Source organism: Pseudorca crassidens, chromosome 1, assembly GCF_039906515.1.
Source record: "Pseudorca crassidens isolate mPseCra1 chromosome 1, mPseCra1.hap1, whole genome shotgun sequence".
Lineage (NCBI taxonomy): Eukaryota > Metazoa > Chordata > Mammalia > Artiodactyla > Delphinidae > Pseudorca > Pseudorca crassidens.
Window position 1 is genome coordinate 25,349,942 of NC_090296.1, and position 15,225 is coordinate 25,365,166.

A 15,225-nucleotide genomic window follows, 5' to 3' on the forward strand; every position below is an offset into this window, starting at 1 on the left:
GTTGTCTCTTTCTCCACTTTTTCCTTATGATGTAATGCACTGTCATTCCTATGTTCTTCCACACCTCCAGTCCCACCATTCTCAGCTCATCACCCCCAATCAGAAGACTTCCACTCCCCAAAATACAGAATATGTAACACAGAAGATAAAAGAGCAATAAATATCCCCCAAATTTCACATTAAATAAAATTTCAAGCTATTCTCCAATCCTCTCCCCTTTCTCATCTATCATCCTTCCCTCCCTGAATCCAGTTATTCCCAAGTGATGACACATTGGCACTTCATTTCACATCTTTCCTATCCCTTCAGTACATTTACTGGAGGGGATCTTAGAATACCCTGAGTTAAGTAAAATATATCTTCCCAACACTGCACAACCACTTTCAGAACCCCCCATTCCTGCTAGAAACAGCACACCATAATGGGTAAGGCTCATCCTGGATTTCGAGGGAGGCAGGCCAACTCAGAATGATCCCCAACCACCGAGTATGAAGTACATTGAAGGAAAGTGGTAGCATTGGCTTTTTATTTTCTTTTAGTTTTTGTTAAAAACACTGTTAAAATCTGGACTATATTCATCAGAATCAACAATTCCCCTTGTATACATGAATATTTCAGAAGGCAGATTGATAGTTATAATGATAAAAATAAAATGATCTCTACCTTTACTTCTACCTACAGAAAGGAACGTCCAGTTATGTAGAGGAAGCATGGTGTCCACCATGGAGGCGGCAAGAGAGAGAGAGAGAGCAGGGAGAGTAAAACATCAGCACACTGCAGACACACAAAGAAATGTAACACACATAACAAAACCCACAATAGTAATGGCAACAGCAGTACAATCTTGAGAAGGCAGCACAAAACAAATGCACAATGTTTTGCTTAAACAGTGTGACCAGCAAGGCTGCTTCCATCAGCTTCACGTTTAAGCTTTTTCCCATTAGTTTCTTCTCAGTCCCATCCTTAGAAACATGACCAAATCTGCATGCAAAAGCACTGCATAGCCACATGTATGTGAAATTGCACACACTTAACCAAGGTAAAATCGTTTAGGGAAAGTTTCAGAGAATCTAAGTTCTCCTGTATTTTTTCAACATTAATATGAGTCATGAGGATCAAGAGTATGACATACATGTATAGGTGGTACACACACAACATACGTCAGTATTTCCACACATATTTATGGGCATCAAAAACAAATTCTGGAGATTCAGCAAGAACCAGACAGAAATCTCTTTCTTTCATGTTGAAGGAATAAGGAAAAGGAAAGGAGTATTGGCTTTTTAGGTAATCATCACAAGGGCAAACTGTGGGAAATGGAAAAGAATGAGAGGAGGAGGAATGGGGTCAAAGGACCTTCTTAGAAACAAATTAAACAGCAAATTGCACCTTCAAATCTTAGTGACACTGACCACCCAGAAGAATTCTGCATCCTTTTTTGAAAACTTCTCTCAAGAGGGATTCACAATATCCGTGTCTGTCATTATTTCATTGCCTAAAGACTGTTTTTCTAGAAGATTCCTGACTTACCCCCCAGAGCATGTGTACATAGTATGTCTGAATTCTCTACTCATGTACACTTCAATGTTGAGTGCTCATCAGTGGGTCTGAAATAAACTGAATCAAGATTAAAGAAGTCCCCACCAGCCTATCTCATCTACCTAGACTCTATGCTATGACATCACCCATATGATACACTCAGACTTCCAAGCCATTGTAAAAGCTAGAACTCCAAAAGGGCAGCTGAGAGCATAAGATGAGAGAATGTAGAAGGGCATCTTGTCATCAGGACTCTGAGGGCCTGCTTTTTCTGGTGGAACTTATTATCGAGGTCGGGCCACCAAATTCCAGCAATTCATAGAGCTTGGGTCTTACCACTCTGTGGAGATATGCATAACTCTCTCAAACTACCTGGATACTAAGTCAACATAAAGAGCACCCCCTACTCATATTCACTTCATAGTAACCTGCTGTAGGGGGATAACTTCTCTCACTCACCTACAAGAATAGAGAGACTTCGTCCCAACCTCTTCCAGAGCGCCATCTAACACTGGAAAACTCACCTGACCCCCTCCGTCCAGCTCTGTTCTTTGACATCTGCTCCTATACCAGACCATGTGTTCATTGAAATGTCCAGAGTCCACATCATGGATCTTGCCTCAGGTCTGGAGGACACAATTCTGTTGGTAAAGTGTGCTTCCTCCTTGTCCTGCCTTATCAAGTCAGGTTGCCCTCAATTGCCCACCTCCGCAGCTACCTGGACACCATAAGCAAACTTCCCTCAGACCTGGGTTGTTCCTTGATCTGATCATATACTCCCCTTTATGGCAACACTGTCTGACGGATCCAGTGTAAGGAAATGGGTGTGTGTGTGTGGGGGGTGTCCTTCCGTGCTGCCCCACCCTACTCAAAAGATCAAGAAAAAACAGCAGAACATGGAAATACCTCTCCTTTCCCTTTTCTTTGGTCCTCCAAAAAAAGGCACTGAATCCCATGTGTATTTTGAAAAAGACAAGAGAAATTAAAGTACAGTCTTTTGGTGTCAGGGCGTGGCAGGTAGACCCATCTGGCAATCATTCCAAAGAGCAGAAGAAACACAATAGCAGCAATTGAACGGTGAAGAAAAAGACAATTTTAAGTAGGCTCAGTTCTTGAATCCTGATTTAGGCTGATAATATGGAAAATTTTTATTTAGGAGAAAAAGGCTTCATTCACAGCCCACCCTGTGCTTAGCTGAGCTGAATTTCCTGCACAGTTCATTTCCTGCATAATTGAATATTTTAGGTTGCAGATGCTGAATTTACAGATCTTTATATGCAGTTTTCTTCAGGGTGTATAATGAGTTAGAATCCTGCCATGAGGACATTAGCATGTTCTTTCGGTGGTTTTTGCTTTTATACAAAACTGAAAACAGTCAAACCCCCAAGGGTTCCCTTTGACCATTCGGGGCTCTGGGGCTAAAAGTCATTACAATGGGCAGTGGGATGGAGGGGAAGACAATAAGCAAACCTTTACTCAGAGTGAAATTCAGAGAAGCCCAGCTCCTCTCCCCCAACCTGGGGCCCCAGCATGGGGCTTAGGGAAGAAGTTAACCGCTCTGTTGCTCTGAAATTAGCTTCATTCACCCCCATTATCGACACCGTCATGGCTTGTTTCATGCTTCTCTCTTGGAGGCAGCCCGGCAGAGCCAGTGCCCAGGATGACAAATGATGGTGCATAATGGAGAAGCCAAGGGGGTGATGGGGGCAGGAAACCACGATGCATTGGGAAAGGTGCCCCCCACCGCAGGATGGCCCTGCTGCCAGCCTGGCCCATGGTAGGAGAGACAGGCAGCAAATGGCCTGCCAGGGATGATGAGGCTCTGAGCGACCAGCCAGAGGCACGAAGGCAAGCAATTCAGGCAGCTGCAGCACCACGAGCACAGAGCACCTACCTTGTTCACTCATCATGAGGTGGGAGAGGCCTTGAGGAAGGAAGAGAGGGGAGAAGAGGAGTCGGGGTGGGGGGGTGGGGAGGAGGGGAAGGATAAAAGGAAGAAGACAAAGTTAGAATCCCAAATGCCAGACAATCTTCTCTTAATTCTTGAGTGGAAGGAGTGGCAGGGGCATCCACACATACTGAGGAGCATGCAACGAGCACTGAAATGCAGGGCAGAACGTCCCGGGCCCTCCAGTTCAAGGTCAGTCTTTTGTTTGCTGAACCTCTCGGCCACATCACGAGAACTTTCCTTTCACCATTGTTTCTATGCAACAGGTAGGATCTGAGATAAATCTATGAAAGATTAGGTCCCCTAGGAAAGAGACTCCAGGCGCTGGGCAAAGTAGGTTTCTTTCTTTCTTTTAAATTGTTTTTAATAATAATACACTGTCACTGTAGAAACTTTGGAAAATTCAGAAAAGAAAAAAAATCAGCTGTAATCCCACATCCAGAGATTACCATCCAACTTTTCTTTCCCCCTAGATACAGTAGTCGCTTCTACAAAAGTTGGACCACACTGAACACACAAAATGAGTTCCTGCGGGACTTCCCTGGTGGTCCAGTGAGTAAGGCTCCACGCTCCCAACGCGGGGGGCCCAGGTTCAATCCCTGGTCGGGGAACTAGATCCCACATGCATGCCACAACTAAGAGTTCGCATGCTGCAACTAATTAGTCCACATGCTGCAACTAGAGATCCCGTATACGGCAACTAATACCCAGCACAGCCTAAATAAATAAATAAATAAATGATAAATAAATATTTAAAAAAAAAATGAGTTCCTGCGTTCAAGAGTTAGACAACCTGAAACTACCTCCATATGATCCTTGCCTTCACCCAGTGACAACTACACCCCTTAACTCTGTCCATCCTCCACCGCCAACTTTTCCTATAAAGTCCCTCATCTTTGATTACAGAGGCCTAGCCAAACACTGAATGGATTAAAGAAGGTACACGGAGGCCCAATAAACAAGTAGCAGAACCTCTCACTATGTTCTTGTGGAAGTCACGCAGGGCTCTTAAGAGCTCATTACTTCAAGGGAAGCATAAGTCCTGATACATCTATTAAAAGAAAAGATTTCCAACCAGTAGCCAACCGTGATGGCTCTTTGCTCTTCCGTTGCTTTTATTACTACCAGAGTTACTTGGAGATCACCCCAGAGTGACCTCAACTTTACACAGAGTAAAATTCAGGGATATAGGAGATTAATAAAGGAGAAAAATCTCTAAAGCATGGAAATCTGTAAATGTTTTTGGAGATAACTAGAGATTTAGAGAAGTAATCGAAGACAAAATATGGGTCAAGCAACTGACTTTTTAAAGCTCAATGATATATTAAATACATAGATACATGTGCCATAAATGTCAGTCATTTTTTCTAAACAAATTTCATTAAACTATTATCGTATTTTAAATGTACATTTCTGGCGTTCATCTCTCAAGGCCTAGGATATTAATACTCATGGAGGAAGGGAATCATGCCAAAGCAAGTCATTCTCATAATCTGTTTTATTTAAAAAATTAAGTTTTGGTATTTCAGGGGTATTTGGAGGGGATAAGAAGAAGAAAGAACAAAGGCGCTAGATTTGACTAAGAGAAACCTCAGCAGAAGTAACTATTCATAAAATGCCTGATATTTCTGGACCAAGCCATAGCCTTCAGCATCCGGACCTAGCACGCTAAGAGGGAGGGCCTGGGGCAGGTCGGTGGCGTAGGTGACGGGGGAACGGGTACAGAATAGGTGCGTGAATTCACAGGAGGGTTGTCAGCATCAAGAAATGAGAATAAGGAAGATCCAAAGAGATCCCTAAGAGCAGAACGGAGGTTAAAAATAAAAGGCCAACAGTACTATATTGTGTACTTGAAACGTAAATGCTCAGAGTAGACCTTAAATGTCTTCACCGTAAGAAGGAAATGGTAACTATGTGATGACATGAAGGTGTGTCATAAGAGTGTATCTAATCAACACATTATCTACTTCAAATTTACACAATGCTCTATGTCAGTTATCTCAATAAAGCTGGGGGCTTTATTGAGATAACTGTCCTTTCATTTTTTAAATGAAAGGACAAACATTTTTATACCTGCAATTAAAGATGTTTGGCAGCTGGGAGGTGTGAGTAGAAGAGAGGCAGAAGAGTAAACAAAAATTTGCCAAATGAAGAGGAAACGGGACACTTGGTATTCAGAGGGTGTTCAAAGCCCTGGAGAAGCCCCTACAGTTGGGCCCATTTATGTATTACCTGTGTTTCTTTGAAGCTGTGTTTCCCAAAACACATTTCACTGACCACCTGCATCAGCCGCCTGGGGATACTTATGAACAGTGAAGAGCCTGGGCCCCACCCAAGTCCTAATGAATTAGAATCTTGGGGAGGAGATGGGGAAAGATCTGAATTTTAAATAAGTCGCACGAGTGATTCTTGTGCTCACTAGAACTCGAGAGCTACCCCTTCAGAGTGACATATAAATCAAATTTTGGTAAATTAAATTGTATGATAAATGCACTAAGAGGAATTGGATATACAATGGAACCCTGCAGTGGAAACTTTTGTAAAAGGAAGAATCCTTTTAAAATGCAAATATCCACCACCTGTGTTTTAAAATTTACATATGTACTTGTCAGGTTTTATTAAGCTACATATGTAGTTGCAGTATTGTGACTCAAATAAAATGTACATATTCTTCAACTTACAGAAAATCTGAAAGAGAAATATCAGGACAGGAATGCAAATCTGAGATCCTGGTGTCAAAACTTCGGTTTTGTAGGCAACAAAGCAAAACAGACATAAACAAGTATAACAGGAAATAACATGAGAGAGGGGAGAAACTGTGTAAACGTAACATGGTTTGAGTTTTATTCTGCTTTTTGAGGAGGGAATGTTTGCACTTTCATGAGCTTTGACATTAGTATCTTCTCTTATACAAACCTACCCCCTAAGCTTGCAGAGTTAAGAACTGGAAACCAGGAATTCCAGAGGGTCTAGGTCTATTCCGAAATTCTGTTTCTCTCCCCTTCCACCCCCAAACCCTCCTACTTGCTGCAAAAAGACCTCAGGTCCCCCCAAAAGTGAATGGAAGAAACAAGAATCAAGCAAACAAATGATTCAAGTACCTACTATATGTAAAGGCTGCATAAGGTGGTGGGATGCAAACAAGTATGGTACATAGTTGTCAACCTCGAAGAGTTTAGAGTCTAGTTGGGAAGGTGTGTGTGTGTGTGTTTATATTTACACAAACATACATATGATACATATATAGTGGTACCTGACAGTGAAGGGTAGGGGTTAAGATCAAGGACTTCAGAGCCAGATTTGAATCCCACCTTTGTTACTTTCTAGTTTGTGACCCTAGGAACGTTGCTAAACATCTCGATGCCTTGACTTCCCATCTGTAAAATTTGGATAATTATCATGCCAAATTCATAGGTTGTTTTGAGGATTAAACAAATGAATATATGTAAAGCAGTGCCTGTACATGGTAAGGACTATATAAGGGTTATTGTTTTTTCGTTTATGCTATAAAAATATACCGATGTGTGAGGCAACACGAAGCATAGTGCCTGACACACGGTAGGTGTTCCGTATGTATTTGGTGAGTGAATGAGGAATGAATGATGGGTAACTGGTAAGCGTCAAATGATTAATTCAGACAATAAGGACGGTAGGACAGTGAGGAGGGCCCTGGGTGTGCAGCAGAGGTTTCTGGAGGAAAGTGGGATTTACAATATGCCTTGGAAGACGGTTTAGGATGAAGAGCGACGGAGGACGTGCCAGGTTAACACCACTACCTCCCAAGACCACCAATTGCATTTATAAGGACTTTCACGTCAACTTTCTGGAACACCCAGGACACTGCCAGGCACGTGGTAGGTATGTAATGCGTGCTGTACGAATAACAATGAACACATACAAACGGTTCATCTGAGGAAGAAGTGAAAGGTGATCTTAAGAATCAAAGTATGGAACCGTTGTATGAAGGCCTTGAGTTCCCAGGCTAAAGAAAAAGGACTTGATCTTGCAGCTGATGGGAGACATTGAGGGCTTGTGGGAAGGAGAATAACCCAGGGAAAATGATGTTGAGGAAGATTGCTTTGGCAATGGTGTGGACAGGACGGAGTAGAGGGAAAAGAGAGGCAGAAAGATCTGTCATAGGCAGAGGGCCTAAATTAGTATCGTGGCAGCAGGAAGGAAAAGGGGAAAAGAGGATGCAACAGGCTTTGGGTGACCGATGAGATGCTTCAGGGGAAGAACGGATGGGAGACTGAGTGAAGCATTGTCAGAAATAGGAAGGTGGGATGGAGTTGGGAGATGGATTTGGAATGAGGGCGATAATGAGTTCTGTTTTAGGCATGATAAGTTGAAGAAACAGAAGAATCGCTCAAGCAAAATGTCTAAGGTGCATTTAACAGTATGGGACTAAGGTCTGCAAGAAAGTCAGGACAAATATGAAAGTGTATCACCTCCACTTCATGAAAGAGAGGGTCTGTGCCCATGTAAGTGAATGAATCCTCAAAGAAAAAGGGGCCAGAGCACTGAGTCTTAACCTGGGAGGGATGGGGGATATTAAGATATCCTGGAGGTTCTTTTTTTTACATGCATATTCAACAGTAAAGTAAAATTTTACATTCAAAAAGAAAAAGGAACTATATGGCTTTCCAATATAGATACAGAAAAATAATGCTCAAAAAAAAAATCTTAACTGAGAAGGATATAATTAGCAAGGAAGGAAAAGCGATCTATGCTGGCTGTGTGTTATGTATGTGGTTGATGAGGAAAGCGGGGCGGGGGGAGGGGAATGAAGATCACCCTTCTTGTCAATTTCAGAAACAGAGGGTCAGCAGTAGCCCCGCAGACCACACAGCCAGCCTTGGGACTAGCACCTGGCTGGGTTTGCAGTTTGGCATTTAATCTGAACCTGATGTTCAGGGCTGCTAAAAGACAAGATATGGGCTGGAACAGGGGGCTCAGGGAAGCAAAGGGGACCACATCTTTCCAAAACAATCCCACCATCAGCTCTGAATTTGAATAGATCTTCAATGAAGATTCAAAAGCCAGCTCCATAAAAGTTCACCTAATGGAGGGTAGGGAACAGGAAGTGAGCTCGGAAGAGCCTTTGATGGTCAGGATATTGAGAATTTTCAATACAGAATTCTTATGGAACTACAATGCCTTTTTAAAAATAATTATAAAAATTAGAAAGCAACTGAAATGTTTCCTATGTAGATGTCACACACTGTCAAAGTGCTACCCTAGCTGGATCCAGGGACCATTCTGGATCCCACGAAGATGTCTGAGATTTTTTACCCTTCTCTTCACTCTTTCTAGTGCTATGTCCCACCCTTCTTGTGCCTATCTATCTGTGGTGCACAGGTTCTCAGGGTACATACAAGAACAAGAAGAGAAAAAGATCATCAGTAGGTAAGACATGCAAAGTTGAAACTGCTTTAGAACAGACTGCAAATCATGTGTAGATTATATGCAAAATATACGTATGGCCCTCTAGACTATGTTATACCTTTTGGGAAAATCCCTATGGAGATAGCTGCTTTTGCGGCTCAGGAGAATGGAAATGGCTACGAAAGCAAAGTCATTTGTAAGTGGCTGTGGCCATCATGAAGCCTGTCATGAAAATGACTAATACAGAGAATAGAAAACATTTACTGAAACAGGCAAAAGGAAGATGCAATGTTCAGGAACCAGGCCAGAAGTTGAAGGCCTCCATCATTTAATCTAGTACTGTGTCCCCCTCGAATCTATAATATCCCACCCCCTCAGATAGTTTTTAATCCTCCTTCCTTCCTTCATTTTGGCTGGGTAATTGGGGAAGGTATTTCAGGGGAAGAAGGAAGTCACTCATGGAAAAAAAAAAAGAGAGAGAGAGATTCGGGGGGGGGGGGAAGCAAGTTATCTCTGCCAAGACTTTTCTCTCATTCACTTTCAGGGTAACTTTTCTCCCCCTGTAAAATCCACACATATCATCTCTTTTCCCATACTGAAGTAGGGAAATGAAATGTCACTAATTGCTATAAGTGCCAAGAGCCAACGTTGAATTTTTATGAAGCCACAAGGACTTTTAAAAAGAGTAATTACATAACATCAGAAGGTAATGGAGACATTCACCCTATGTTTCTGGAGGAAGTAAGGAGATGGTGAAGATGGTAGGGGGTGGGGCCTGACAGAAAGAGAAGCCACAGGTAACCATCGTGTCTGCAGGGTGATTGGGAACTTGGAAAAGAGAAGGGGAAAGAAGAAATACACATCTTAGCATTTTAAGCGCTTAAAAGAGAGGAAATTCAGTTAATTTAGTAAAAAGAATTATAACAGTAGCTAATATCTGTTGACTGCTACATATAAGGCATGGCTATATGTCATGCTATTAAATACAGCTCTATGGGAAAGGCATTGCTATAATGTTGATTTTATAGGTAAGGAAACCAAGACCTAGAGCCAAAACCCCACTGCTTAGTAAGTGGTGAAATGTGGATTCTAAGCCAGCAGGTGGATTCTGCAGGCTGGATGGTAACTATGACACTAGCTACCCTGTCTAATTCAGTGCTGGTGGAGAAGGGAGGAGACATGTCTTGGAGAATTCAGGAGCAGAAAATAGTGTCTGGACATTAATTCAACTTCATGTATGATTCTGGTGTAGCATGATTTAAGGTGCCCTGGGGAAACCCTTTTACATAAATGGCCACCATCTCCCTCTCCTCAATCTCCATCCCCAGATTCTACTAAAATATGAAGCTTTTCCTTTCCTGGGTCATTTCTTGGGGCTATTAAGCAACTTCCCTCATTAAAATGCAAATCTGAACACAAGCCGCTCTCAGGCTCCTCAGTCATTGCACTGCCCTGTGTGCGAGATCATCAGGAAGCCAAGCTTAAGATCTTTCTCCAAAGACAGGAGTGGCACAGGGACACGTGAGAAGGAAGGATGAAGACACGCAGTCACAGGTTGAGGAAGTCTGCCACCATGGGCAGGGGAGGACACAGGGACAGGCTGGGACTGGGGAGAAGGATGCTTAAGGGGTGGGGCCTGAAGGAAAGCTCCACCTACTTCCACAGTCGTGTCTCAGACCAGCCCTTCCACAGGCAATTTCCTGACCTTCATCACGAGCTTCAGCATGGACTTCAGTTTCCTTGTCCTGTCTGGGGTTCTCCAGTGGCTTACAGCAGAGCCTAGAGCTGATCAGCATTTTGATAAATGACTTGGTGAGAACATTCATGACATGCTGTCTGGGTGTTGTAATGAACTAAAGCTGAAAGGAACAGCTAACTCTTTAGTCATCGGAATTAGGGCCCAAAAGATGTGAGCAGGCAAAAGCAAAATTTAATTTTAAGGGGCAAATATAAATTGTGGCACTTAAGCACAACCTCCCACTACCCCCACCAACCCCCAGAGGTCACAAATAAAAAGAAGTCAAAAGTCCCACCTCTTCTTATCACTGACCACAAAACCTAGGGTTCTGGTTCAGAGAACAGTGCCATATATTAGGAGGCGCATTAATGAGGTAGACATATCCAAAGGAGAAGAATCAGATGCTAAGAGGTCCAAAAGCATGTCACATGCAGAATGGCTGAAGGAACTGCTACGCACAGCCCAAACGGGAGAGAGCTAGGTAAGGACATGAGAGCTACCTTCAAACATTTTAAAAGTTGCGCATGCAAGATAAAGGACCAAGTGCATTCTGCAAGATGAGGGTGGAATAATAGGGGATATTTCACTTGCCAGAATGCCACAGAAGAGTCAAAGTGGGGTTTTAGAAGATAACCACCAAGAATCCATTCCAACTCTAAGACACAGGGTTTCTGTGAACCAAGATGATTTCTGAAGAGGCCAAGCAACTACTTACTGGGTTGAACCCTATGAAACTATTTGACTGGTTTTGACCTACAAAAATGACAATTAAAATGGTTCAAACTGATACCCTGAGAACACCACCCATAATCAAAAAGGCTGAGGCACGAAACGAGGCATCAACAAACCACGCAACAGCAATCATGAACTGACACGAACAGAAGATCAGCCATTTACTTGTATGATTTTGGCTTTTCCACAAGCCTTGAACAATACTGGGGATGAAGTGAATAGTTGGACTGATGATGGTAATAATTTCCAGAGGAGAGCCTGTTGCTATTTCTCCAAGGCAGGTGCCTCTGGGTTGGTCCTTCCATGATGCCACTACATTCCATTCTCACCACTAAGCCCTTTGTTGGATGTAACTGTGCTAGCGCACTCACTATTTGCCTCTAGACCAACTTTGTTCTTACAGCATGGTGACCTGGACTGAACAGAAAGTATTTCCTCAATGGCGCCCATGACTCACCAACAGTGTCTGTATGGCATAGCCACAGGGAAGAGGAAAGAATGTCTGCAGCACCTTCCCAATCTATTCCACCTCTCTGGAGGGGTGGGTGTGGCTTCTTTTTTCATGAATACCATGGAAGGAAGAGAGATGAAGGCAGTCATGCTTGTCACTCTAAGGGTTAAAGCATCAGCAATTATGGCTTCTAGAAAAGACTCTTCCCAAAGAAGAGGAAGTCCTTGCTCTCCAAATGTCATGAACTTCTCTAAAATAGCTCTTTGTTCATGAATGACATGAAGCTGGAAGGGTGGGCAGATGTGCTAGATGAATTAACTGTATCCAGATAGACCATGGTGTGCTGGATTTTAAAAATCCAGGGATGAATTTGACAAAATCAAAGAATGGCCCCAAGTCTAAGTCAAATAAACCAATTGCACAAGTGCAGGAAGGGGAGAGAAATGGCTTAGGAGCAGTGCACACAAAATCTTAAAAGTTTTCAGTGACTTTAAGTTCAATTTAATACTATAGTCATTTTTTAAAAAGTAAGGTGTTTGATGCTGCCATTAATAGATGTAGGGAGTCTAGAAAAAGGGAGCAATGCTACCACTCTATAATGAATCGGTTGCAGCATGTCTGTAACACTGTATGTGGTGTGGGCATCCTTCTTTGGAAAGGAAGCAAAACAATGCTATTTTTTCAGAGAACTATGACCTGGATGAAAGAGCTGAAAACCCTCCTTGTATGAGAATGCCCAAAGAAACTGGAGACGTTTTAGCCTTTAGAAAAGAAAATCCTTAAAGACAAAAGCCCTGTCTTCAAACACTGGAAGTGTAATTAGATCTATTTTGTGTGTCTCCAAGGGCTGGAAGCAATACAGGTGGTGAAAGCTATAGTGATTCAGAATAAAGGAGAGCTTGTGAACACTCAGTGCTGTTAGAATGGAACAGAATGGCTAAAGGAGCAATGAGTTACTCATCACTGCGGTGGTTCAAGCCAAGTTTGAATAAACTCTTACAGAACAGATTCAAAAATTAGGTGCACAAAGAACCTTGACAACCATCTGGCTCCTTTCCATCTCTGAAATGCTGATTCTAGCAACAAAGTTTATGAACACATACGAGATGGCAAGCAGTGGGGATGCAGGCATGGATAAGTCTCTGTTCTCAAGAATAAGGGACTCCCTGTCCTTCAAGAGCCCACAGTGGCTGATGTGGGCATGTGGGGGACAATACACAGCTGGTTATAGCAGAGTGTATTATGATGAGGGCTTTACTAGCCCCGTGACCTAAGGTGCCATGGAGCTCAAAGGGGGGATCATTCATCCCCTCCTCCCTTCTATCTCCTCACCCCCACCTCCCTGCTTCCCTTAATTTATGGAGGGTATAAAACAGCAGTTAATGCTGAAGTTTTTAAGTCCCTTCACTTTCCTTTAAAACACTGGTTTTCAAACTTTGGTCATATCAGAGCACCTGGGGGAAACGTCTTACTTCAATGAGCCTGGATCGCCTCCATTAACTCTCCAGGTGATTTTCATGCTCACCAGAATTTGCAAACCGCTGCTCTAAATAATGCAAAACCTGGATTCAAATCCCAGCTCTACCTCTTGCTAACTGGGATTCTGAGCATGTTAACTATTCCGTGCCTTTTTCCTGTAAAACAACGGCATCTCACTTGTAAGACATCTTCTCAGGATTACTGTGACCATCACATGCAACCACATATGGATACCACTAAGCAGAGTTCACGGCACGTAGGAAGGGCTCAAAAGCTTGTAGTCACTGCTGTTGTTATTCAGGAGACCGGCATATCTAAGCCCTCTCTCCTCCAACCCCCCCTCTCATCTCTTGCCAACATCGCTTCTCCAGTAAGCTGGCAGCACCGGCAGACCGCCTACCCAGGCGTCCTCAGATGCCTCCCTCCATGGGGAGGCACAGTCAGCTAAGTGGCCCCATAAGGGCACCCACTGTCCTCAACAATCAGCTGTATTCCATCGCCCCACCCCTCCTGAGGCCCAGCCCCACAAACTGACTAGCTTAGCCCAGGAGCTTTCCAGACCTTCCTAGGCAGGTCTTCGGGATGGGAGGGTCTCCAGTGCTGCCATAAATAGGCTGTGTGACTCAGCTGAATTACAGGGAAGCGCTATGGCCTGTTTTCTCTCCTGTACAAAGAAGGAATTAATCTAGAATAGTTTCTCTTTGGTCTCACCAACGGCATCTTGAACAGCACAATCTTTGAATGAACCTTCCCCATACACTGCAGCATATTTAGCATTCGTTGTCCCTTCCTCCTAAATGCCACCAATGCCCTCTCATTATTGGAGCAACAAATACCCATCCTACACGTTTGGCAGGGTCAGGGGTAGGGGCAGTACTATCCCATTGAGACGACAGGATCACTTTAATGGTTTTTCCAGCTCTAACCCTGACCTTGCCCTCCAGAACTGAGGAACAAACTGGGACCATCAGCAGCACCCCGGTGAGTCTGCCTTGCCAAGACAGTAAAGGAGGTGATTTTAAAAGGCTCTAGAAAAAGGCACCAGGGCCTAGTGATCTGCTCCTTTGAGTTATAGCCGAAGCTGGAGGCACGCTGGCAAGCAGCTCCTTACTCACACCTACTCGTCGGGAACAGCTACAGGAGCCAAGGGGCTCTTCCCAGGCCCCAGCCGGGCAGTTGGCTGGGAGCTGAGCACTGTTAGCCCAGCCAAGGGCCCCTTTCCAATCCAATTACGCGCAGCAGTGGTGGATTTCCCTACAGCCCGCATTCCCCACTGAGCTGAGCCCAAGATGGGCACTGAATAAACACTGGTTCAATTACCTTCTGTCTCAGGGTGAACCCCAACAAAAAAGCAGCCTGTCTTTTAAAGGGGTGTGGGGTAAAACAAAGAACTGAGCCTTGAGCGCTATTCATTCACTGAGCAAGGGTCTACTCTGTGCCTGTGATGTACTGGCACTGTTCTAGGCTGACACCATCCACGTACAGGAGTAGTGTACCTTTGTGGGGTGAACGCTCTAGCTGGAACTCCACAGGAGACATCTCCAGGGCCAGACATACCAGGGTCTGCATCCTGCTCCACCACTTTTTACTGGGCGGGACTAATGAGTTAACATCCCTGAGTGTCAGTTTGTTCATGGTGAAATGGGTTTAAAAACAGAATCCACCTCCTGGGCGTGTCAAAAGAATTAACTGATGCACGTAAAAACATAGTATTTCAGTGTCTGGCTCAAAATACAAGCTCAATAAATGTTTCTCCTAATAAATAAGAGAGAAAAGCCAGTGGGACTATTGCCCAAAAGAATAGGAAAGAAAAGACAAAAATATAACGGGTAGCACTGGAGTTAGGAGTTGTCAGTCTCTGGTAATGGAGGAGAAGGCGTTTTCCTGAATCCTCCTCCCCAAGAGAGCTCAGTTAGATGGCCTAATCATAGATCCTCAGAATGGAAGAAGCCT

General features: G+C 43.6%; 1 protein-coding gene across 13 annotated transcripts in view; it reads right to left on the reverse strand.

The window, feature by feature from the left end:
• NRXN3 (neurexin 3) overlaps nucleotides 1-15,225 on the reverse strand; it is a 1,691,100-nt gene that overhangs the window by 1,566,446 nt on the left and 109,429 nt on the right. For all 13 annotated transcript variants that reach the window (XM_067729075.1, XM_067728964.1, XM_067728949.1 and 10 more), the window contains exon 4: nucleotides 3,434-3,463. In XM_067729075.1, the coding sequence (XP_067585176.1) occupies nucleotides 3,434-3,463 (30 nt within the window). The remainder of the gene's footprint in view (nucleotides 1-3,433; nucleotides 3,464-15,225) is intronic.